Source organism: Akebia trifoliata, chromosome 3, assembly GCF_017979445.1.
Source record: "Akebia trifoliata isolate Shusen 1 chromosome 3, ASM1797944v1, whole genome shotgun sequence".
Classification (NCBI taxonomy): domain Eukaryota; kingdom Viridiplantae; phylum Streptophyta; class Magnoliopsida; order Ranunculales; family Lardizabalaceae; genus Akebia; species Akebia trifoliata.
The window spans coordinates 22,471,207-22,497,720 of NC_141377.1; the positions used below are offsets into that span (position 1 = coordinate 22,471,207).

The 26,514-nt window shown below is 37.5% G+C and overlaps 1 protein-coding gene across 12 annotated transcripts; it reads left to right on the forward strand.

Moving 5' to 3' along the window:
- Positions 1 to 6,603: 6,603 nt before the first annotated feature.
- On the forward strand, positions 6,604 to 13,134 carry LOC147406149 (ATP-citrate synthase beta chain protein 2-like). 12 transcript variants are annotated; one of them, XM_086434073.1, is made up of 7 exons: positions 6,604 to 6,890; positions 8,454 to 8,518; positions 8,732 to 8,898; positions 8,997 to 9,166; positions 9,307 to 9,649; positions 10,217 to 10,351; positions 12,710 to 13,132. In XM_086434073.1, exons 5-7 carry the CDS (start codon positions 9,623 to 9,625, stop codon positions 12,773 to 12,775), a joined length of 228 nt encoding a protein of 75 aa, XP_086290199.1. In that variant the 5' UTR covers positions 6,604 to 6,890; positions 8,454 to 8,518; positions 8,732 to 8,898; positions 8,997 to 9,166; positions 9,307 to 9,622; the 3' UTR covers positions 12,776 to 13,132. The 12 variants fall into 12 exon arrangements, 10 of the variants coding, with proteins under 10 accessions (XP_086290199.1, XP_086290200.1, XP_086290196.1 ...); XR_015176330.1 differs by lacking the exon at positions 9,307 to 9,649 and having other exon boundaries at positions 6,608 to 6,890; positions 8,471 to 8,518; positions 12,710 to 13,129; XR_015176329.1 differs by lacking the exon at positions 9,307 to 9,649 and having other exon boundaries at positions 6,609 to 6,890; positions 12,710 to 13,129.
- Positions 13,135 to 26,514: the final 13,380 nt, after the last annotated feature.

A 26,514-nucleotide genomic window follows, 5' to 3' on the forward strand; every position in this document is an offset into this window, starting at 1 on the left:
AAAAGCATGGAGATCTCTCTAATATCGATACAAAATGTGGGGAGCTAAATCACCTTTTTTTCTTTTTTTCTTTTAAAGCTGCTCTTGGCAGCTAAACTTTTAGTAAATACACCCCAATTTCTTAAATTAATTATCATACCGTAATCAAAGATTAATACACACCATTAAAACATTACAAGGGTTTTGCTTAAAGAACATTATAACACCAGTTCAAGCAATTTTAGTGATTGTTTACAGTTATTATTAGCTAAAAAAAATGAGAGAGCTTCTATTAGGACCCCAACTTTTACTTCCCATCAACCAGTAACTTAATTATTTTATTTTTAATTAAGGTGTAATAAATAAAATTTGGGGCTGTTCTCATTATTTTAAATAAAATTCAATTGGACCCAAGAAGGACGTATACTACCATTTGCTGTGGTTGTGGTTCTTTTAATCTTCAATTCTCAACTCCATTTGCTTATTTTAAAATGGTGTTATTTAAAGCATGCAGTTTAGAGTATTTTATAGACTAATTTATGTCTTTTTATGTGTATCCTCTTTCAGAAAAGCAAAATAAGGTTGAGGCTATAAGGAACCGAAGACTCCTACATCTACAAGCGTGATGGCAAAAAAAGAGATATTTCGGAATATTGAAATATTATTGTAGACTTTAGCAAGAACTTGACAAAAAAAGTAGATGGTTCAGAATAACTTTTGCAATATTACTTTTAAACAACAAAATTCTATTTTGGTAATGCAATGATAAAAGTACTTAATGAATTAACAGTGTTTTAATTTAACCAATTACCTTAAATTAAAAGCATGCAAGATGTTAAAATTTCATTTGGATTCTACGCTAAGGATAATTTCACAAATCATAAACCAATTTTATATTGGATAATGCTGAAGTGACCTCAGGATCGAACCTCATATCGCACTTCTTGATGTGAGTGTATGACAACTATAGATGCTTTTCAATGAGATACGAGTGAAAAAACATCTTTGGTTCCTATCCACTTTCAAGTCGAGAAGTGTGATATGAGGTACCAGATTTAGGTCACTCCAGCACGACTCTTTTATATTTATGAGGACTAAATTCTATGAACTTTGAAAAAAAAAATCAAAACAAATTTATTTTTAACCATTGAATTCTAATTTTAAATTTGGAAGTTTGAAAGCCATCTATTCTCAAAACTTTGGATCAAGCCTTTTATTTATTTATTTTTTTTTTTCTTTGGGATCTGAGTTTTTTCATGAAACCTAGAGAATTGTGGTGTTGGATTGCCAATGTGATAATCCAATTGAGCTCAAAGACCATTAGTAAGATTTTAACTCAAACTAAGTTAGTAAGAAAAGTATTTTACTTCTTACCCGTGTTCTCTTTCTCTTACACGGTTATGCCGAGAAAATTTTACTTCCACGCTAAGTAAAAAGTAGAAGTCATCTTAATTTGACTTCTACTTTAAGTGTTTATTTTTGTTTTCATGTAGTAGGTACTGGACCAAGTTTAGAGCCTTCCTGGTAAATGGGTTCAAGGCAGAAACTTAGGAGAGAAAGCATTGATACATGCAACACTCATGAAAAAACCAGAAACCAAGAAGAAAAATTAGATATTGCGTCATTTGGTTGTGATGAAAAGACAAAAGGCATTGACTTAATCATTACTCTTTCTACATGTACACACAAGCAAATTGGAGAACTAAATAAATTTGGGTTGGGTAGGGGACACATACCTTCGAAATCTAACATTCTCTTAACCCAATGCATCTCTCAACGCTGCATCACCATTTGCGAGACGAAATGCAACAACACCAAGTTAATTATACCGATCAGACCTGAAACTCATCACAAACAAGCAAACAATTCAAAACCTGACCAGTCAAGATGTCAAAAAGTGGTTTCCAACTGTGTTGGCAGAAATTTTTGGAGAGATAAGAAACAAATCAGATTTGTACAAAGATATGCTCTGGTGGGTATTGTCTATGTGGTTTTGGATATATGGACAAAACAGTCCTCATAGTTTGGCCTTTACATTAGGGGTGTGATTTGGTTTGGTTATAACTTCTTGAGTTGCTACCCCATCAGCACCCATCCAACATGTTGGCTTTGATTTTTCTTAGGCCGTGAATGGATGGGGACCTTTCTTTTGTGCAGGGCTATGTTATGTTTAGGTTATAACTTCTCTGTGTTGTCTCCTCATCGACCCCATCCTAAATGTTGGCTTTGGTTTTTCTTAGGCCATGAATAGATGGGGACCTTTCTTTTAGCTGCAACAAAAATAAAATAATACCATTAGAGAGGGAAGGGTGAACCTGATTTTGGATTTCAACATCCAAATAGTGCATCTCAGTGCAAAACCAAGGTAATCTATTTAACCAGAATATGTTTCTTGTGACCAATTGAGTTTATATATATATTTCTCACTCACTCACATTGCTGTCTCTGATTATTGATTCTTGAATTAGTTGGTTGTTTAGCTATTCAGTTGTTACCATGCATTCTGATTCATCACAAGGCATTTGATTTGCTTAGCCCCAAATCTTTAGTTCCATAACCATGAGAAAATTTGTTTTATGTTGTACACGCAGCTCAGAATATACCCAAAGACTTGTGGGTTCTTTATGCTACATAGCCACAAAGGCAAATCTAATAGATAAGCTGGATTTGAATGCATACTCTTAAAAGTGTATTGCACTACGAGGAATGTAAAGGGTGGTTTAAGGAGGATTTATTTTCTGTTGATTTAGGGATCGATAGGTGGTTTTTTTACTTTCTATTGTATCTCCTTTTGAGGTTTTGCTTCTATCTCCATTGACTCCCTTGTTAGATGATATATATTCATCACTTGTCAAAAAAGAAGTGGCTATTAGGTAATAGGTGAAGAGTTATAGTAACATGGAGAAAGTATTTGTAGTTAGATTGGAGAAAGTCGTAAGAGTCAAGTCCTAGAGATTTTCAAAGAGTTACTCTTTTTGTCTTAAGTTGAATTACAGTGGAAATAGAAGTCTTTAAGGCTAATGTCCTGCTTTTTGAATGATATCATTTGAAGTTATTTTGATCGATCTGATCATGTTTTAAAATGTCTTATTGTAGGAATGTTTCGGACAAGGAAATAAAAAAGGCCATGCCGACGAAATCCCTAAAATGTACATCATTTATAACATCCAAAAGGAGAGGAATCAATGACAAGCACACACAATCTAGAGAGACAACTTAAGTTTATCTTAGTGTGTGATCTACAAATTAATGAGAACACATGAGCAATACATATCAAACTTCCAATCTTCTTTAATCTTCTTCTAACTCTACCCAAAGATCAAACAAAGAAGGAAGAAGAAGAATCTACTGTTTTGGAAAGTCGTGTGTAACTCACCACACGATGGTCTCTCTATTATAAGTCAAGTTTTAAATATTTACAAGTATAACTCCCAAACTATATGTATTTATTAAGATACCCAAGACAAACAAAAAATATGAAAAACCACACTAAACATACATACGACTAACACCCCCCCTCAAACTGATGCGTATCATCAAGGAGCATTAGTTTGTCTAGAAGAAAGGCATATCGGGCATGAGACATCGGCTTGGTAAAAACATCAGCAAGCTACATTTCAGAAGTAACATGGGGGAGTGTAATGATGCCAAAAAGATAGTGGTCACTAACATAGTGACAAGACACCTCTATATGTTTCGTCTTCTCGTGAAAAATAGGATTGCACGCAATCTGAATAGCACTTGTATTATTTGCATATAGAGGAGTGGGGGAACTTTATTGGATACCAAAATCAAAGAGAAGGCGCCAAAGCCAAACAATCTCACTCGTAAGAGCAGACATAGCTTATTTTGGCTCATAACATACCCACTAGAATCCTGAGATACTTCCAATCCCACGAAATAAGTCAATTTTACTAAGTCTTTCATCTTTAAGGAGGATTGAAGATGATGCTTAAGTTGAGTCATACCCGACACATCATTACCCGTGATTAAGATGTCATCAACATAAACTAGATAATAGACAGAACCTTGGTTTCCATTATTTAGAAATAGAGAGTGATCACATGAAGTTTGCTGGAATCCAAATGAAGCCACAATATGACGAAACTTCTCAAACCAACATCGGGGAGTTTGTTTGAGACCATATAAGGACTTCTTCAACCGACATACTAGTCCTAATTTTTCTAAGGCCATTTTAAGAAGTGGTGCCATACACACTTCTTTAAGATCCCCATGCAAAAAAGGCATTCTTAACATCCATTTACCAAATAGTCCATTAACGAGATGCAAAAATGGCTACAAGCACACGTACAATGGTCATATTGGCTACTGGAGCAAAGGTCTCATCATAGTCGATCCCATATTCTTGTTTGAAACCTTGAGCAACTAATCGTGCCTTGTAGCGATCTAAACTGCCATTAGAGTTTAACTTCACAGAGTAAACCCATTTGCTTCCTATAAGTTGTGTATTTTGGGGAAGTGGAATGAGTTCCCATGTTTCATTTTCATCCAAGGCATGCAATTCATCAGTCATTGCCTTATGCCAATGTGAATTCCCAGCAGCCTGATAGAAACAATATTGAGAATAGAGAAGAGAGCATGGTGAGAAAACATGAACCTATCTGGTGGCTAAGAAATACGAGAGGAACAACGAACATGAGTAGGAGGATGATTATAGGGAGATAGAGAAAAGGTAGGGATTGATGTGTCAGGTAGATCTTCTTCAAATGAGATGATTGTAGGAGTTTCAAAAGGGGGCGAATGAGGGCATCGATGATAAACTTGCAAAAAAGTCTCAGGCATACTAGAAGAAATCGAATGATCATTATCAAATGAAGTGGGTGTCAGATACTCCGTAGATGAGAAATCTATGGTAGAGTTGTGAGGGTAATAAAATACAAGCTCCAAAAAGAAAACATTTTGTGTCTCTACCTATTGAGCGGGACAAACCTTCGCATAGATTAGATCAATAACTTATGAAAAGCAAATTAAATCGAATAGATGCAAATAGTTTGGGAAAAATGTAATACAAATAATACAACATTGGTTTCTGGCTACTCAATACCCCACCCTTCCCCACACGAGTTTTCCTTCAACCCTTTAAAGGAAAGAGTAACCATTTAACAAATAAATATATTAGAATTGTTTCTAATCCAATAGTGTGTAATGCTCCATTTGTCAAACAAGATGACAAACTTATGTTTTTCAAGTCGATCAAATTTTTCACTACAATCCAATTTAAAAAAAAATATAATTTTGTAGAATTTTAAATATTCTAGAACACAGGCTTCAAACATATTTGTTTCTGAATAAAGCCATGAATAATAGCATACTATGTAACCAAGTATTACGAAGATATTGGTGAAATATGTCATGGACCTATATTGGAAGTTTGCTCTCACAATAACATTTTTTCAATTGACATGGAGATTTGACCATCTATTTTGATATAAAAAAGCATCAAATTATTCTAAATAATTTCGATGCGTGCATGAATTATAACTTAATTAGAAAGAAGAATAAGAAACATCACCTGATTGAGCTTGCTCCTTTCGTTGACCGATCGAAGAAGCTTTTTAGTTTATTCCAAGGCAAATCTCAACGAAATTAGAGCTTGAACCACTTCTTCACCAAGAATCTTTTCGCTGTCCTTTAGTTCTTCAAAAAAAATTTCCAAAAGCTTCACCCTCCTCAGGAGATTACTTTAAAGCTTCTTCGATGTATTTTGACACTCAGAAAACCTTGAAATCTCCTTCACAATCTCAAAAAGTTGATCTACAATCCTCCATTAGAGCCATAAAAGGCAACAACAATCCAACAAAAACTCAAATAATTAACAACAACAGAAAAAAAAAAAAAAAAAAAAACAGAGAACACTTTGGTGTTCCTACTCTGTTTTAGGATTTAAGATGAAAGATTGTTTTGTGGGTCCAGTCCAAAACTCTATTTGGGCTTTACAACACATTGAGGTCATCTTCCTCAAACGCATGGTTGGGATTTTTATGAAACCCTTACAGCAACAGTAAGGGTGCATGAACCACCCTTTTAGGCAAGGACGGTGGACAGAAAAACACAGCAAGACGCCGGCGACAACAACTCTAGTGATATTTTCATCAACCGATTTTAGATTGGTAGGTATATATATAAAATTAAGGAAAGAAAGGTTTTATAAAACCCTTTTAAACTTTGAATCAAGAACAATGATCTATTCCATTAAACCTTGAAACCAATCGAAATCACAATTAGCAAAAATCCAAATAAGAAATCAATAGAACTCTAAGGTTTGAAATTTGTGTCATATTGGGTGGTTGATTCCATGGATGTTGAAGGGTTGGATAGAAATCGATGGGTTGCAAAGAGTGAGAAGGAGATGAGTGGGAGAGAGAGAGAAAGAGAGTAAGAGCTTACCAGATTTTACTGAATCATTGTCGAAGTGACACTACCTCAAAAAAGTTAAAATTCGCTATTATTATAGCATTAAACTCAACGGCCCAAGACCAACGTCTATTTTTACCGGCCCAATTAAGCCCATGAACAAATTTCGACAGGCTGGCCCAACGAAACACCAAAAATTTCTTTTAACGAAAAAATCATTAACGTCTTTAACAACCTTCCTTCTTCTCAGCCATTTGAGAAGAAAATCAGATAGAAAACAGATGGAGAAGAAACTCACTCTCACTCACAGCTAACTTTCCCTCTTGATTTGGTTCGATCAAACTCACTCACACTCACAGATGATTTCGAGAACACCGAGTGATCGTAAGTGCCGAACGATCTCTCACTCTCACTCGCGTCCCTCAATCTTCCATTTCGGATCGATCGAGAGTACCGAACGAGCTCAAGTAAAAAAACCCTACGAATTGAAGCTCACTCATCAGTGCCACCGATCAAAACCACTCCAGATCTCATCTGTAAGTCCTTCTCTCTCAAGAACCTTAAAAAGCCCTAAAAAAATTTATTAGTTTGTTTCCAAATGATGTATTTCCATCCCTGTTTTGTTCGACTGTGTAATTTGAGCATGTTAAACTAATTTTACTTAAGGGAATCGTGAAAGTGTTTCTTGATCTTCTATAGATGAACAACATTGGTAAAGTTAACTTCTTTGAAATTGAGAAAAAATCTTCTCTTCTTGATCTTCGATGAATAAAAAAATATTGCTGAGGTTAGGTTTTAATGTTTAAGAAACAATTTTTGAGATTTTTAATATTCTGCCGTAAACTTGCATTTTATGCTGTCCATGAAGCACAAGGACTAGCCTTAGCAGTGCACAATTGAAGTTCTTGTGTGGTTGATTATCTTCCCATTTTCTCCTTTATTGTTGCCATTGTTATTAATAATGTGGATATACCTATAGTACTCTGTTATTGTTCTACTGCATGGGTACTCTGTTCCAACAACTTGCATTTTAGTAACTAAGTTGGGTATTAGAAGTCCAACATCATTAGATTAAGTACATTCAAAGTTTTCTATCTAAATTAGTAAGGCTAGCCTGCTAATTACTCAAATCATTATTATATATGCGTAGTCTTGGCATCAAAGTCGGTCGGAGATACATAAATAGTATGTATGTAGTATTGTTAGGAAGAAGGAAATTGATTAAGTAATTAATTACCTGCATGTAACCATTGAGCAACCAGAAATGAGCTCCACAGACTGGTTGCAGTTAGGTCATGTGGTCCACTTGTTCTTCTTAATCATACTGAGGAAGAGAATGTCATTTGCATCAACTATCATCTTATTATTATTCTTATTATTCTTGTTCCCTGTCCCTGTAGTGAGCATAGTCTCTGAGTGCCATCTGTTGATCACCACTCAAACTAATTTAGTAGTGAAACATAACTATTTTTTTTTAAGTTGTTAAAATTGTGTTGCTCTAGTACTCTACTTCCCTATGGCATCCGATCTTGCTTAAGGAAAATGACATCAACTTTAACCAATTCACACTGTTACGTATTGTCTGAGTGGTGATCAACATTTAGATAGAAAACTTTGAATGTAGAAAATTCTGGATACCATAGCTTTAGTATTGGTTTAAATCTCAAATTAGATTAAGTACTCATTTGAGAATTGAAACCAATGGTTATCCTTAATTTTTAAGGGCTTTAGAAGTCTAACATCTTTTTTCAGTTATTTTAATCTAACGCTTGAAGGGAATGGAAACCAATGAGGTTTTGTCCATTTGAGATGATGGAACCTCAAAGCTGAGGGATTTTTACTAGATTATCAGATCATCAATTTTTACTAGATTTTTCTCTTCATGGGTTACTTGAGCAAAATTAAATGTTGTTGGATGTCAAGATTTCTGCTATCAACTTGATTTTAAGTTCCTTGACTATGGTTCTTTAAATTGAATCAAGCATCCTCGCCCTGTTATTGAAAACTACCACTTTTATATTTAACTTTTTCTCCATTTTAACTCGAGTGTATTCTAACTGTTACTTTTAATTGTATGCATCATGTGATTTTTACTTCAGTTTTTGGGGTGATGTAGAGAGAGGTTTGTCGGCTGCTCCCTTCTACGAAAGGTGACCATAAAGGCGTAAGTAGTTATCTCTTTTGTAATTTGGTGTCTCTAATATGTAAGCTATGAACTGCACATGTAATTTGACTTTGTAATTTAGTTACTTTGTTGTTAGATGAAGACTGCAGCGCTTAACATTTGTTAAGTTAGCTATGTGGCATAGTATCTGAAATTACGGGTTGTGTTGTAGTTCAGTTCCAATACTTGCGATCTTATACTTTTCTTGTACAGTTCCAGGATTTCATATCATACTTGAGGCAGAGGGAATGTGCATGAGTGATCAAAATACCAGCGGGGAAATCCATGTGGGCAAGACTGCTTTTTATTCTCCCGTATGAAACTCCATTATTTACAATTAAGAAAAGGAAAGCTGCAGCTTAGGTTTGGTGCTTGAGAAGGTATGATCCTTCAAACAGGCATGAATTTTTATGTAGGCACAATTACGCTTATGGCTTATTTAAAAGGAGAGCGCTTATTATTATTATTTTTTTGATAGGGAACTGATAATATACCATTGTTGGGACCCATGCCCCTATGGGGCAGGCTTGCAATTGATGCCTATGGCCCTATAAGTGACAATGCTGGTGGAATTGCTGAGATGGATGGAATGAGCCACAAGGTAATGCTTTTGATGCTGCCGGAAACACCACCGCTGCCATTGGCAAGGTAATGCTTCTCTGCTATTTACGTGACACTATGGACAACCTTTCTTTCTCTCACGTTGTTCAAGATAGTACGAGTAGATGTCAGTTGGAGCAAGTTGTTAACTTCTCTCTCTCTCTCTCTGTTTTGTTTGTTGCTTATAGAGACAGTCAGGGAAAAATAAATAGTGTATAAATTATTTATATCAAAGCTGTGGCATATTTCAACGATAAGTTAAGGGATTCCAAATTGAAGTATAGCACCTATGAAGTGGAGTTTTACACATACAAGACTTCAAACACTAGTGGCATTATCTTGTCCCTAGTGGGTTTGTTCTATAGACTGACCATGATGCCTTGAGACACATAAATAACCAAGACAAACTCTCCTCTCAGCAAGTCAGGGAGAATGATAGTGATCCAGCTAGTGGCTAAAGAGGACATGGTTGTAATAGACCATCCAGAATGCAGCAACGATTAGATGGTTACCAAAACTCAACTACAACAGGTACAACAATAACTAATTTGATGTGGATACTAAAATTCAACAACATTTTTTTCTTAGTACTAAGCTGGATATGAGTAAATGGTGGTTGAAAACGTCTCTCAATCACAATGGAACAGAATGGTTTTCATAATAGTACGTTGGACTGAAAAAGATCTCCATTGTATACTAAGTGATTTCATTTGATATATTTTCTGTGCCGCTGCCTCGTCCATGGCTGCTTTGAAACAACCAATCATTAGAGTAGTGGCTATTATAGCTGAAGGTGTTACAGAGTCAGATACCAAGCAGTTGATTGCATATGCAAAGGCAAATAATAAGGTCGGAGACAATCGTGCAAAACCACTGGATGGGTCATGTGGGATCTTTTTTTTTTTTTTTTGGGGCTCAATGTCAATCACGTGTTTCCAATTTCCATTATAGTTATCAAATCTTATCGATTCATAGAAATGAATGCCAAGCTATATGTGATTATATGGATCACATTGTCAACATTAGAGGACTTGGTCTTGAGGATGTATTAATTTTTGTCTAGTTTTGTTCTGTATCTAATAATGATGGTATTTTCAGGTTGTTATTGGCCCTGCTACTGTTGGAGGCATTCAAGCTGGAGCCTTTAAGATTGGTGACACTGCTGGAACAATTGATAATATAATCCAGTGCAAGCTTTACAGGCCTGGATCTATTGGATTTGTGTCCAAATCTGTATGTATTTATTATGGGCACCTTTTTCTTTTTTATTTATTTTAAATCTTTTCCCTTCTACGCATTTTAGCATGCACTGAGCCTTACCGTGGAGTTGTAACTTCGTAATTATTCTCTTGGTATTTCATTTTTGGTTTGCGAAGTTCATGTCATCATCCAAGATGTTCTAAAGTCTTCAAGTTTTGAAATTTTAGTAGGATGTAGAGTTGGGTTCTTTCATTTGCACTAGATTTATAGCACAAAGACACTAGTGGATTCTCTACATCTTGTTGTGGTTTGCGAACTCATACTTGATTGATATGGTTTAGTAATGAACCTTGCTGCTCAGCTTTCAAGTAACTTATCCTTGTAATCATCATTCTGATTCATTTAGAGCCAAGTATTTATAAATCATCATGACCAAACAAATGCAATTAACCTCTGATTTAGTTCATTGTAGTATGTCTCTGCTTCTAGTACTAATTTAATGTAATTCTATAATAAACTCGTGCAATGTGCCTTATCTTTTAGAGCAGATGAGATGATCATAAACATCCTATGGTGGGGCCAACAAGTGGTGGTTTCCAATCCCATCATAGTGTTTCCTGGTTCCTTGCATTCTAGTTTTAGAATGGCTCTTCATCTCTATTATCAAATTTGCTCTTTCTTTTTTTCTTTGCTTACTATTAAAAATTCAAAGATGCAACAAGTAAAGACTATGGTAGGGCATGATGATAAATATCGAGGGGTTAGTTAGAAATAATATTATGGATTGATGAAGTCTTCACTTCTATAACTTACAAGATTCATGACCATTCTCATTGGCTATTGAACCATCGGGAATGTGGTGGTGGCTTGTGGACAGGTGATGATGGTGATTTGTAATGGTAGGGAGGAGATGGAGGAGGAGGATGTTTCTTGGATATTGGAGTTGGTGGTGAAGGGTAATGGTAGTTTGCTGTGGTCTCTTCGTCTCTAATCATGATAGACTGCCACTTAATTGTTCCTGGAGCCTTCATCAACTAATCTTCAAGTAATTTAATTGTTCTCTTTGAGATGTGTTGGTTCTATCTGGATTTCCATGTTATAATTTTAACTTGATTTCCCGTGTTGTATAGCTTAGAGAAGACATGAGGAAGGGTGTTTATGTTGAAAACCTTACAGAATACAAAGTGAACACGATCAAGGATGTTGTCGAACTTCTGTTAAAGGTGCATTTAGTGGTGAAATCTATTGATTTTGTTATCAATTATTGAAGCATAATTTGTTTTTAATATTATATCCATTCCAGGGTGCAATGAACAGAAAAATTGCAGCTACTAACATGAATAGTGAGAGCAGTCGGTCTCACATTGTCTTCACCTACATCATTGAGAGCCGATGGGAAATAGATTCTATGACCCACCTTAGGTTTGGAAGGTTAAATTTAGTAGATCTTGCGGGTTCAGAGGTAAATTTTGAATTTAATGATTGGCAAGATTTATTGTTCTATGCTTGTTCAGATGCTAACTATGATCACATAATTAGGCAGAAAAGCTCTGGTGCAGAAGGAGAACGCTTGAAAGAAGCTGCAAATATTAACAAATCCTTGGCAACTGTAGGGTAATTTAATTATATGCTTGGTCTAATTTAAATATATAATGTTCCATGATTTGTTCTCTTGGGTACAAAACTTGCTTCTATTGTACATGCAACACATCCATAGGGCTGGGGACCAAGTATTCTATGGGTCCCATTATGGAGATTTATGAGCTAAGAGGTGACATAGTTGAATGATTTAAGTATCTTGTTCTAGTGGATTCTTGATCGAGATTTATGATTATGGTGAAGATAACGAGTATGATTATGGTTGGTGCTTTGATTTAATACAGGTACAACAATTAGAAGATGATGGTCAGCGTACTAAAATGATTTTAAGGTTTCGTCATCGTGATATGGTCTACACTCTAAGAGTGGGGGCCAACGCAGCAGAGCAGGTGAACTGAGTGTATCCCTAGCTGGCCCGGATGGTCGTGTTCTAGGTGGTGGTGTGGCTGGACTTCTAATAGCAGCATCCCCAGTTCAGGTTTGTATAGTTTTCTGTTCTTTGAAGTATACATTTTCTTTTTGTTCAATGGAATAATAGTGTTATTTTAGTTCCTAACATGGTTTGCAAACAATGATGTTTGGCGTTTTGGTTTTATTATTTACATGGTTGTTTTGTATTTGTATGGGGAAAACAGTTGTGTACACAGAACAGTATTCTTGGGTTTCTTTCTTGTTAATTGTTTGTTTCTATTGTTTATTTAGGAAATTTTAGGTTAAAAGTTATAGAGAAATACCATCTTGATTTATGTGAAGAGTCATTTACCGTTTTGTGTGTGTGTGGTGTTCATGCAGATGTATAGAACAGTGAAGAGTACTGGCACGCTTGAATGTAGAAGAAGTGTCCAAGGTTATTGCTAAGGCAAGAAAGAAGTCTAAAGTCCTTCAGCCCATGGTGAAGCGGGACGTGCCTTTGGGGCTAGAAATAGACAACAGTGGCTGGATGTTACTAAGGCATAGTAAGCGTGTCCGTCTCCCAAACTGGAGTAGCCTTTTCAGCTCTATGGGATCATCTTCATGGAGTCAAACAACATAAAACTTTGAGTTGGTCAACTAGAACCAATGAACTTTGGGTGTTTTTCGATCTCCAAAAAGGCTACTCCATTAACACTCGTTGTACATGATTGAACTTGGTTGTTTTAGGTTTTAGACTTCATTACATTGATGTATGTGAAAATGATCTCAAGAATTCTTACAATATGTGAGATTAAAATTTTGACTTATATAAGTAATTTTTTTTTTTTTTAAATCTTATTATTCTTTGATACTATGAATTGAATGCTTGAATGCAAATTGGTGTGGATGAGATGTGAATGTCAATATGAGATATGAATGTGTGATTTTTTTCGCAAGTATGGGTTGAAGACAAATGCATAAAAAAGAATTTTCATTAGTCTTTAAATTAAGTTGATAGTCGAAAATATAGTATTCAACGAACTAAAGCCATCGACATTCTGTTAAAAAAAATTCCAAATTCGACAGTTTAGGCCATCAAATTACTAAATTCGACGGTTTTTGGCTGTCTAATTTATAAAATTCGACGGTTTTGGGCCGTCTAATTTATAAAATTCGACGGTTTTAGGCCGTCGAATTATAGAAAATTCTATGGTTTTCAACCGTCGATTTTTTTTTCGACAAGGCATAATTCGACGGTTCAATTCGACGGTTTTGGGCCGTCGAATTTTGTGTATTTTCACGTAGTGTGATCTCACAAGCATAAATACCAATAGATTAGAGAACGTGAGCGAGTGACAGACGAGTGATAAGGTCCCAATTATTCGATTTTGGGACCTTAATTGCATTAAGATTACCATTGCATAAATGTTAGTTCCTTTAAATAATTGCAAAATTATTTTATTTATCCAAATTAATAGAGCTAATGATATATTAGTGTTAATTGTAGCGCACGTGGAAGCTAACAAATCGCGAAACAATTACGGTTACAATACACGAGCCGAAAGGAAGCATCCAGAAAAACCTCGAAGGATTTGGGCGCCACGTCACCGCGCCGCGGCTAGGCATGACCGCGCCGCGGTCATCTCGAGGAATTTGCCCTCGAGATTTTCACAGAAACTTCTAGAAGCTTCGGTGGTTGTAACTGAATGGGTAGTTTGAAGCGAATCATCCGAAAAGTTAACCCGATTGCCCGATACGAACATTATAAATTTGAGGGTGATTTTAGAGAATGGTCCTTCTCCTTGCTCTCTTCTTCTCTAAGTTTTGATTTCTCCTCTTTGTAATTCTCTGCAATTTTCCTTTGAGTGAGATCTTGAGTGTAGTGAGAACATCAAGAGGAACCACTCATTGTTTATGTAATTGTTGGAAGAGCTATAAAAGGAAATATCGGATCGATCATCGTCTTCATCTTCTTCACCCATATTCTTTGCTTTTTCTTAATTGTTGCAATTATGAATCTTGCAATGAGTGGCTAGAATCTCCTTAGAGAGTTCAATAATACCAGAGCAAGTCCATCCATTTAATGTAGTTTCAAATTCATTATTCTTGCTTATCTTGTTAAATATTCTGTAAATTCTTTTTTGATTCGATCCCTTAGCTTATATTTCTGATTCAACTTTGATAGCCATTACTTAGATAAGTTCAAGAATGGCTATGCTCTGTGAAGAATCAGAATATAGATTAAGCAATCTCAATCAGATTAGGATTTACATGAATAACTTCTAGTAACTTTCGTTGATTAAACGGCTCCACTTTCCGATCCATGAGCAATGACTTGCTACATGGATTGAGTTAGATTCAGAATTAATCTGCATTGTGGATGGTTTGCAAAGGCTACATTGAACTCTCTAATCCTTCTCTCTTAGAATTTCAATCTTTATTTTCTGTTTAGATTTCAATTTAGTTTCTACTACAACTTTGTTTTGTTTTTAAGAAAATCTGTTTTCCAATTCTGTTTTGGCATTTTTATCCGAATGAATCCTTGAATCCTCATTGTCCCTGTGGAACGAATTCGACTTACCCAAAGTCCATTTCTTAATCTTAATCTTTGCATCTCTATTGCAAGCTTTACAATCGATCAAAATGGCGCCGCTGCCAGGGACAGCGAGTTGATTCATTTTTCAATTCGGAAAGTATCCGAAATAGTTTCCGAAACAGAACCGAATGTGTTTTGCTTGAAACAGAAGCCAAACGAACAAAAAAAAATTGAAAAAAATTTCATTACAATCCTCAGGATATCAGAAACCATTTCCAATTTGAAAAATCGATTTTCATCAAAATTTTACCGCGCCGTGGTTACCCCTAGGTGCGCCGCGGTGACGTGGCAAGATTTTCTGCTGATTTTTGTTGGACAAGTTTCTGACATCATGGACATTGTAATGGTCATATTGATTTTTTTTTCTTAGTATTCTGATTTGAATAATTTTGTTCTGTTTAGGTGAAGGACTCAACGGAAGTCAACGGAAATTGACGAAAGGCGACACATGGAATTTTTATCCACTAAATTGGTTCTATCACCAAGAAGATCAGCAATTTTCAATTCTCTGTATTTTTTTTTTTTTTTTTTTAGAAACCAATTTGTATTAGGTACTTGAATTTGTATTAAATTTTAATTGTATCCGAGAGGGCTCGGATTGTAATAGATTTAGGGACGGACGATAGTGGGACGAAACTATCTCAGCCCCTCGGGTTCGTACACCAAATTTGGTGTTGGTGGCCCGAGTCGACTCAAATCGATCATCCCCCGTCTAGAACGGGAGGTAAATTCGAAACACTCACGCATCACTCGCTAGTGAGTTTCTGTATTGCTTTTGAGTGACTATTTGTACACATTGGATTGCACCTAGTAACAAGGGCACCCTTACGAGGATGGCACCATAAGATAAGAATCGGAGTTCATTACCGATTTCTTGCCCTTCTAGGAAAATCAAATTCACAGCAAATTAATTAATTAAAATTTGATTAGACTGGACTCTAGGTTCCATCGAGCTCATTAAGCAAAACTAATCAAAAGTTGCACCAATTGCATTTCTTGGTCGTGAACAGTGCCTAGCGCGATCTTGCCTTGTAGTTCTACGTGAATTCAGGGGATAGACTACGTCTATTCAAGACAAGAGGTGATCTAAGAGTGCCCTTGCTCAGCATTGTGCGCCACCTCTCCTCTGGAGATTAAACTGGCTGTTCCGATTTCAGAGATTTGGGTTGGAGGCTTTGATTAATCCTTTGAACCAGTTAGGAGCTGTCTAGTAATAGGCACCCAATTCTCACGTGTGAATTTCTCCCTCCTATTGTGTGCAATTTGGTAGTGTATGTTAGGTAGGAGATCGCAGAAAAATCCAATTGTATTTGATCCGGAGATCACAAGGTCTCACCCTCTACCTAAGGTTAGAAGAGAAAGCAACACCGTTCTCACTCCACCAATCGCAGAAATGGATCCACATCACTTCCACCTCATCACATCCATGAGGATCAACGAACGCTCAATGAGTTGTTCGCACCTATTACTGCAAACCCTCCATCATGTATAATTCTACTGTCGCTAACGTGGCACAATTTGAAATTCGGGCAGCCACCATCAATATGCTGCCCAAATTCCACGGTTTCGAAAGCGAACAACCGTACAATCACCTCAATAAATTCTTGACCTTATGCCAGACATTCAAAAATGGTCACCTCGACGATGAGAATGTCAAGCTTAGGTTATTTCCACTCTCTCTTGAAGACCATGCTGCGGCCTGATTAAACTCTTTGTCCTCCAACTCTATCACTACATGGGATGAGTTGTCGAGAAAATTCATGGCCAAATTCTTCCCTATGGCGAAGACGGAACAATTCAAAAATGCCATTCGGAACTTCAAGGGAAGACCGGATGAAGAATTCTCCCAGACTTGGGAAAGGTTCAATGACCTTCTTGTTAAGTGTCCGCATCATGGGATAGACAAAGTCCAATTAGTTAATTTCTTTTACCGAGGTCTCCCAACAGCCCAGCGTATTCTTCTCGAGTCTATGCATCAGGGTAAATTCATGAATCAAACTCCTAATCAAGCTTATGAATTCTTAGTCGAATTGACTGAGAATACTCGAAATTGGAGCACAAACATAGGAGATTTTGATAGAGGAGATTTAGGAGTCAAGAAGCCGGGCATGTATGAGGTTAAGTCTGATCCTGAACTTAAGAGTGTCATGAATAGCCTTGTGAGTAGCCTACAAAGTCTCAACAAGAAATTTGACGCTTTTAGTGTCAAATCCAATTTCCAAGAAGCCACTCCAATTTTGCAAGTCGCCACAGAGACATTTTCATCATGTCAGCTGTGTGAGAATTTCAATCATTCTACAGAGAATTGTCCCACCTTGACTCTCTCGCAGTCAGAGCAAGTCAATGCTGTTGGAAATTACAGCACATATAGGAAACCCACTCCTAACTCCTATAGTCAGACGTACCATCCCGATAATAGGTTTCACCCCAATTTCTGCTATCGACAAAGTGAACCTATCCAATCAGGAGGTCCTCCAGGGTTTCAGAAAAGTTTCAATCATCAAAATCATGCCAGTGCGAACCTATCTTTGGTTCCGCAACAATCCTATTCTTCACCTCAAAATTCTGATCAATGGGCGATCGTTGTCGACCCTATGACCAATTACTCTCCTCCGGTTGCTCAACCAAACTCAGCATTGGAATCAATGATGGCTGAGATCTTAAAGCAACAACAGCAACTCATACATCAACAAATCCAAACTACCCAGAACCAGTCTCAGACCAACCAGGTTACTGCGCAAGCAATCAAAAATTTAGAGGTTCAGATGGGTCAGTTAGCTTCATCCATAGGAGAGAAAAACAAAGGCCAGTTTCCCAGTCAAACTGTGCCTAATCCAGCAGGAACTGTTCCAAGAGGACAGTATGAAATCAATAGTCAGGTAGGTCCCTCTAATTCTATCCAAGCCGTCCACACCTTACGATCTGGTAAATTGGTGGACAATAAAGTTGAAATGCCTGAGGAGGTTCTATCCAAAGAAACAACCTCTAGTGCACCTTCCACAGAAAAAGAAGACCAGTCTAAGGAAACACCTCCTCCTCTCGAAAGTCGAGTAATCATTCCCAAAGCTCCGTTCCCTCATAGACTTCTAGACAACAAAAATGGAAAACAATTGGAAGGATTCTAGAAGTATTCAAAAATGTTCAAATAAATATTCCCTTCCTTGACGCAATTCGTCAAATTCCCTCATATGCCAAGTTTCTCAAAGATCTCACCACAGTGAAGCGAAAAACTCCTGTGCCAAGAGAGGCTATGATGACAGCCCAGTCTTCCTGTCTGATTCAGCAGACAATTGTTCCTAAATTCAAAGACCCAGGCTATCCTACAATTTCTGTGCACATTGGAGAAACGATGATTGAGAAATGTCTATTAGATCTTGGGGCTAGTGTGAATCTTCTTCCTTTCTCAGTCTACCAGCAATTAGGTTTAGGTGAACTTAAACCTACGGATATCACTCTGAGTCTAGCAGATAGATCGGTGAAGATTCCCAAGGGAATAGTGGAGGATGTGATTATCAAAATGAAGGATTTCTACTTTCCTGCTGACTTCGTGGTTCTTGACACTGAACCTGTCATTAACCCAAATTCTCATGTTCCAATCATCTTAGGAAGACCCTTCTTAGCCACTTCCGATGCAGTCATCAAGTGTCGCAATGGTATCATGACCCTATCATTTGGGGACATGAAGGTTAAAATGAATGTCTTTCAAAATAAGTTTCAATCTATTGACATGGATGATTTGGAAGAAGTCAATATGATCGACACTCTGGTCAGTAGTACGTTCAAAGAAGAGGAGAACAAGGATCCGCTAGAAGAGTATTTTGGCCAATTCGGCCTTGAGTTCGATACTGAGAAATCCATCAGGGAGGTGAACTCTCTTCTTGAATCTGTCCCTATGACGGATTGGCAGCCAAAAATTCAGAGTCTGTCCTCTCTCTCGTCATCTCCAATAGTGGAAGAAATTCCAAAGCTCGAGTTAAAGCAATTGCCTGATACACTGAAATACGCATTTTTGGGTAATGCTGAAACTTTTCCTGTCATTATCTCCCCTACCCTAGAAAAATCACAAGAAAATCGGTTACTTGACGTTCTACGCGAAAATCGAGAAGCTATTGGGTGGACCATAGCTGATATCAAAGGCATCAGTCCTTCTGTGGTCATGCATCAAATTCATCTTGAGGAAAATTTCAAACCATCGAGAGAACCACAGAGGCGACTCATCGGTGTTACAAGAGGTCGTCCGAAAAGAAGTCATCAAACTTTTAGATGCGGGTATTATATACCCCATCTCGGATAGTAAAAGGGTTAGTCTAGTTCAGGTTGTCCCTAAAAAGTGGGTGTCACAGTTGTAACAAATCAGGATAATGAACTCATACCTACTCGAGTCCAAACCGGATGGAGAGTTTGTATAGACTACCGAAAACTAAACACGATGACACGTAAGGATCACTTCCCTCTTCCATTCATCGATCAGATGCTTGAACGTTTAGCCGGTCATGCTTATTACTGTTTTCTGGATGGATATTCAGGATACAACCAGATTCCAATAGCCCCAGAAGATCAAGAAAAGACAACGTTTACCTGTCCATTTGGGACCTTCGCCTATCGACGTATGCCCTTTGGGCTATGTAATGCTCCTGCCACCTTTCAAAGGTGCATGTTGAGTATATTTTCTGATATGGTCGAAGACTTTCTTGAAGTCTTCATAGATGATTTTTCTGTATTTGGGTCGAGTTTTGATGACTGTTTGGATCATTTGAAGTTAGTTTTGAAAATATGTCGAGAGAAGCACCTCGTGCTAAATTGGGAAAAATGTCACTTCATGGTTACCTCTGGGATAGTTCTAGGGCACATTATTTCCCACAAAGGAATTGAGGTAGATAAAGCCAAAGTCGATCTCATCGCAAATCTCCCTCCACCTAGAACTGTGAAAGAAGTTCGTTCGTTCCTAGGGCACGCAGGGTTTTACAGAAGGTTCATCAAAGACTTCGGAAAAATTTCAAAACCCCTGTGTGATCTGTTAGCCAAAGACATTTCTTTCGAGTTTTCTACCGTTTGTTTATCCACCTTTGAGAAGTTGAAAACTGAGTTGACCTCAGCACCTATTATCCAACCACCCAATTGGGATCTCCCATTTGAGGTGATGTGTGATGCATCCGATTACGCTATAGGTGCTGTATTGGGGCAGCGAGTTGACAAACTCTCCCATGTCATTCAGTATGCCAGCAAGACGCTTAATGATGCCCAGCTCAATTATTCCACCACGGAAAAGGAACTACTAGCAGTAGTTTTTGTCTTAGATAAATTCCGTTCCTATCTTATAGGGTCCAAAGTAGTCATTTTCACTGACCACGCAGCACTGAAATACCTTCTTGCCAAGAAGGATGCGAAGACGAGGTTGATACGATGGATCCTTCTTCTTCAAGAGTTTGATCTCGAAATTCGAGACAAAAAGGGATGCGAAATGTGGTTGCAGACCACCTATCTAGGCTAGTAGTTGAAACTCTCTCTGACTCTCTTCCGATTTCTGAAAATTTTCCTGACGAGCAAATTACGGCAGTTTCTAATTCTGACACACCTTAGTACGCTGACATTGTCAACTACCTGGTGACAGGTCAAACTCCAACCTCTTGGAGTAAACAAAATTGCCTGCGCTTCCTCGCCCAAGCCAAATGGTTCTTCTGGGATGATCCGTATTTATTCAAATACTGTCCAGACCAGATAATTCGTCGGTGTATTGATGAGAAAGAATAGAGTGGGATTCTCGAGTTTTGCCACAATCATGCTTGTGGTGGACATTTTGGAGGAAAGAAAACAGCAGCTAAAATCTTACAGTGTGATTTTTATTGGCCCACAATCTTTCGTGACGCTCATCTCTTTGCTAAATCTTGTGATAGATGTCAACGTTTAGGAAAAATCAGTCGAAGAAATGAGATGCCCCAACAACCAATTTTGGTCATCGAAATCTTCGATGTTTGGGGCATTGACTTCATGGGTCCCTTCCCCATTTCACACGGTTTCCAATACATTTTAGTCGCAGTCGACTACGTGTCAAAATGGGTTGAAGCCACAGCTTGTCGAACGAATGATCATAAGGTTGTTGTTCAATTCCTCAAAAATACTGTGTTTGCCCGATTTGGTACCCCTCGTGCTATCATTAGTGATGGAGGGAAACATTTCTGTAACCGAGTTTTCGAAAGCTTGATGCGCAAATATTCAATCACTCATAAGGTAGCTACTCCGTATCACCCACAAACCAGTGGACAGGTCGAAATTTCTAATCGTGAGATCAAAACCATTCTTGAAAAAACCGTCAATCCGACTCGTAAAGATTGGTCCTTACGATTATCTGATGCCTTGTGGGCCTACAGAACAGCGTTCAAAACTCCAATAGGAATGTCCCCTTATCGGTTAATCTTTGGTAGAGCCTGTCATTTGCCAGTCGAACTTGAGCATCGAGCTTATTGGGCGATCAAACATTTAAATTTTGATCTAGCGAAGGCCGGCGAGCTTAAAAACTCCAACTCACTGAGTTGGAAGAATTAAGGAATGATGCTTACGATAGCGCAAAACTTTACAAAGATCGAACGAAAATCTGGCATGATAGGCACATTCATAGAAAATCTTTCCACGTAGGCCAAAAAGTGCTCCTATATAACTCTCGCCTTCATTTATTTCCAGGGAAATTAAAGTCCCGTTGGACTGGACCATTTTTGATTCACAATATTCACCCTCATGGAAACATAGAGGTACTCAATCCAGCCAATGGAAATATTTTCCAAGTCAATGGCCAACGGCTGAAGCCATTTCAGATTCTTCCTCATTCATCAGAAAAAGATTCATTTTTGAGCAATCCTGTGTACCAGGATTAGCTCCAGTTCCATGTCTGGCTAAGACATTAAACTTAGCGCTATTTCGGGAGGCAACCCTTGATTTTTGTGCATATTCTGTCAATTTTTTCCACATTTACTCATCTTCTCAAAAAAAAAATAAATAAATAAATTCGGACCACTTATTTTGGCATACTTTCTATTGCTTGAACTTTATGTGGCGTGCTTCTTCGCTTCTACATCTTATGCGGAACACTTCTTTTGGTTGTACCCACAACTTCTGCGATGTAATGAAATCCGTTTTCAGGTGTATTCTAAACCTCTACTCTTTAATCATTGAGGACAATGCTACATTTAGGTTTGGGGGTGTGGGATAGCACATTTCAATTTTTCAATTTCTGTACATTGTTTTCGGTACATTTTTCAAAAATACCTTCATCAAAATGTTTATATGTACTGTCATGATACGAATTTTTAAACCAGGCTCATGTCCAATTTGTTTATAAATTCTTATTCCTCAGAAACAAGATATTTTGAAAAACAAAATTCACGCCACTTCTGATTGTAGTGAAAAAGTTATTTTGGATTAAGAGTTGTCTTCTTCGCTGTTTAGAATGAGAGGGAAAGCTTGAAAATACTGAACTTTGACCTCCTTGTCCTTTGGTTGGCTGAATAGAAGAAAAACAGAACTGTAGTTGATATTTTTGGAGACAGCAACCATAGGATTAGACTGGGTACCTTGAAAAGGGCTACCTACTTTTTGAAAAAAAAAAGAATATCGGAAAAAATGATATAGCATGAAAAATGTTGAACAGAAAAGTAGAAAGATGTGAAGGTTAGAGGTGAAAAAGTGCAAATGGTGAAAAGAGTCCAATGAGACCAAAATAGTTCAGTAGGGTGAAAGCCGTCAATGGTAAAAACGTGAGTACACTGGAATATCACAGATAAAGCCCCTTAGAGGTATTAAAGTGAACATCCATACTTCTCACAATCCCAGACAAGAGGCTCAGTTTCGAGTTAGAAGTTAGGCAGACCCAACCATCTTAACAGTTAAGAAGGGAAACCCTGTTCTGAAAAATCTTTGTTACAATCAGAAAAATTTGTGCACACACTCAAGATATTTCTGAAAATGAGGAATAAAAAGAATTTTTACTCAAATAGACCTTTGACTGGATTCTGAAAATCGGTGTGATGGCACTATATGCAATAATTTTGAAGTTGTTATCTTTCAAAATGTTAGAATTTTGTGGGTATATTCACTGCAAACCCTCACGAGTCAAACTCGTCCACTAGGGGTTTAAGGGCTTACTGCATAAGCTAAATGCAGTCGGGAACCTCACGAAAGAGGAGTTGTTTAGATTTAAGTTTTGCTCGGGACTAGCAAAATTGAGGTTTGGGAGTGTGATAAGGTCCCAATTATTCGATTTTGAGACCTTAATTGCATTAAGATTACCATTGCATAAATGTTAGTTCCTTTAAATAATTGCAAATTTATTTTATTTATCCAAATTAATAGAGCTAATGATATATTAGTGTTAATTGTAGTGCACGTGGAAGCTAACAAATCGCGAAACAATTACGGTTACAATACACGAGCCGAAAGGAAGCATCCAGAAAAACCTCGAAGGATTTGGGCGCCACGTCACCGCGCCGCGGCTAGGCATGACCGCGCCGCGGTCATCTCGAGGAATTTGCCCTCGAGATTTTCACAGAAGCTTCTAGAAGCTTCAGTGGTTGTAACTGAATGGGTAGTTTGAAGCGAATCATCCGAAAAGTTAACCCGATTGCCCGAATACGAACATTATAAATTTGAGGGTTGATTTTAGAGAATGGTCCTTCTCCTTGCTCTCTTCTTCTCTAAGTTTTGATTTCTCCTCTTTGTAATTCTCTGCAATTTTCCTTTGAGTGAGATCTTGAGTGTAGTGAGAACATCAAGAGGAACCACTCATTGTTTATGTAATTGTTGGAAGAGCTATAAAAGGAGAATATCGGATCGATCATCGTCTTCATCTTCTTCACCCATATTCTTTGCTTTTTATTAATTGTTGCAATTATGAATCTTGCAATGAGTGGCTAGAATCTCCTTAGAGAGTTCAATAATGCCAGAGCAAGTCCATCCATTTAATGTAGTTTCAAATTCATTATTGAAAGCGCCCTCGATCCGCGGGGTGCGCGGATCCGCTTTTGACCCTTGAGGTTTGGGAGTCGCCACCTAGTTATTACGGTCTAGGAACCGATCAATGACTCTAAACGGATAAAAACTAATCTAAAACCAAAAAAAAACTGAATTCGGGGATCATGTTACGGGATTGGAAGGTGTTAGGCACCAACCCCGCCCGGCCAAAGCCGGTCTCTACTAAATTTCCAAGTAAATTACATTGCTAAAACCTAGATAAAAATAAATAAAAATAAAAGGTTTACCTTTCCGATGGCAAGGACTTGGTTCCCTCAGATCTGACAAAAAGAACTCCTTGTACCGTGCTCCCTTGCTTCATTCTGCTTCCGGATTTGACTTCGGATCTCCAAGGCAAGGTATCTCCTTGTTTTTGAATCTGAACTCTTCAAGTTCGTTGTGAATTTGGGGATGTTTTTAGAAGGCTTTTGGGTGTTTTCTAGACTAAAATTGAAGGAGGGATGTTAGCTAAGGAGTTGGGGCTCAAAAACTAGGGTTTATGGGGGGCTAGGGGAGCTTCTAGACCTACTTATCTTAGGGTTTATTATTTGATACGAAAATAGGGTGTGAGCACCTCTATTTATAGATGTTTTTAGGGGTTGATTTGGATAGAGTTAGTGTTTAATTAGAGATCTTTTAATTAGAGTTGTGTTTTAGTTTGACTTGTTTTAGGTAGAATTGTGTTTTAATTAGAATTGTTTTAGGTAGAATTGTGTTTTAATTCAAATTATTTTAGGTAGAATTGTTTTTAAGTTAGAACTCTATTAGATAGAGTTATTATTTAATTAGATCTCTATTATGACTTTTAGTCTTATTTAATTGACTTTTAATGTTTTGACTTTAGTCTTAATTGATCGACTTTTAATATCTTGACTTCAGTCTTGCTTAATTGACTTTAATTTTGACTGTAGTCTCACTCGATTGACTTTAATACCTTGACTTTAGTCTTGCTTGATTTACTTTTGGTTTTTGGAGAACCCCTTCCATTATTTCTTTAATTCTTTGGACCCCCAAATGGAGGGGTCCTTAAAGAAATATCCCACGAACCCTCAACAATTTTGCCTGAGAGTCCGATTAATCGATTTTTTAGGTTCAAAATTTTAAATTAATTTCATTAATGTTTAAATTTAATTATTTAATATTTTATTTATTAATTTCAAATTTTTTAATCATGAAAATTGTGAAATTACCGTTTTGCCCCCGAAGAGGACTTTTCACGTTTTAAGTCAGTTTTTAATGTTCTAGGATGTTTTAGAATCGGTTTTTCATAAGGAATTCAATGTTGGTTTGTGTCATTTATGAAATTTTTTGTGTGAAATGATTGTGAACTTTATGAGGGGCATTTTCGTAATTTTGTCAAATTCTGTTAAAATTGGTGAAATGATTTATTTGATTTCGATTTATTATTTTATGTGTTCGAGAGAGTTTTCCTAAGCGTAACGTAGGCTCTAGGGTCGTTTTGAGGTTAGGGGTATTTTGGTAATTTAATCATTTTTAGTGATTTTTATCGTGAAGCTTCTTTTTGGTCTGCAAGATGATGATTTCTATGTTTCTGGGGTCGTATTTTCCTAGCGTAGCATGGTTTCTAAGGTTTTGTCAATTCGAGATACCTCATCTGGATTTCTGAAACATATCTGGTAACAAAATAAAGCAACGAAATACACATCCATCATTGGGAATCCTTGCGATCGGGTTGACGAGTTGATTAATCAGGCGGATGCAAAAATGGGGTGTCTACAGATGCCCCTCTTTGGCAGAGGGTTGAAGCAAACTAGATAGCAAATCTATTTTGGTAGATAGTGCGATATCTGAATGCCAAAGCTAGTGACAGTTCATTTTGCAGCCTGATTTAGCAATTCGTCAGGGTGTTCGGATCCTTGAGAATAAAGCTCTCCCCGAATCAAAAGGTTGTCATGTCCTTGAGCGCAAACTCTCACTGACGGTGTCAGATCCTTGAATTTTAGAGAATTCTCCCTGACTAAAAAGTGCAAATGTGCAAGTGTGTGCACTGTGTGAAACTGAGTAAAACCTGAGCATAAATTTAGCATAATCTGAGTATAAACTGAGCATAATTTGAATATAAACTGAGCATAATTTGAATATAATCTGAACATAGTTCGAGAGAAAACCCTCGGCGGTATCTGAGCATAGTTCCGAGAAAACCCTCGGCGGTATCTGAGCATAGTTCCGAGAAAACCCTCGGCGGTATCTGAGCATAGTTCCAAGATAACCCTTGGCGGTATCTGAGCATAATTCCGAGAAAACCCTCGGCGGTATCTGAGCATAATTCCGAGAAAACCCTCGGCGGTATCTGAGCATAGTTCCGAGAAAACCCTCGGCGGTATCTGAGCATAATTCTGAGAAAAACCCTCGGCGGTATCTGAGCATAGTTCCAAGATAACCCTTGGCGGTATCTGAGCATAGTTCCGAGAAAACCCTCGACGGTATCTGAGCATAGTTCCGAGAAAACCCTCGGCGGTATCTGAGCATAGTTCCGAGAAAACCCTCGGCGGTATCTGAGCAAAATCCAAGATAACCCTTGGCGGAGATTGAGCAAAATCCAAGATAACCCTTGGCGGCAACTGAGCAAAATCCAAGACAACCCTTG

Bases quoted from the DNA above. Each gene is read 5' to 3' on its own strand.
- LOC147406149 (XM_086434064.1), top strand. From the start codon at position 11,461: ATGAGGAAGGGTGTTTATGTTGAAAACCTTACAGAATACAAAGTGAAC. The intron at 11,542-11,621 runs GTGCATTTAGTG...TATCCATTCCAG, and splicing joins TTGTCGAACTTCTGTTAAAG to GGTGCAATGAACAGAAAAAT.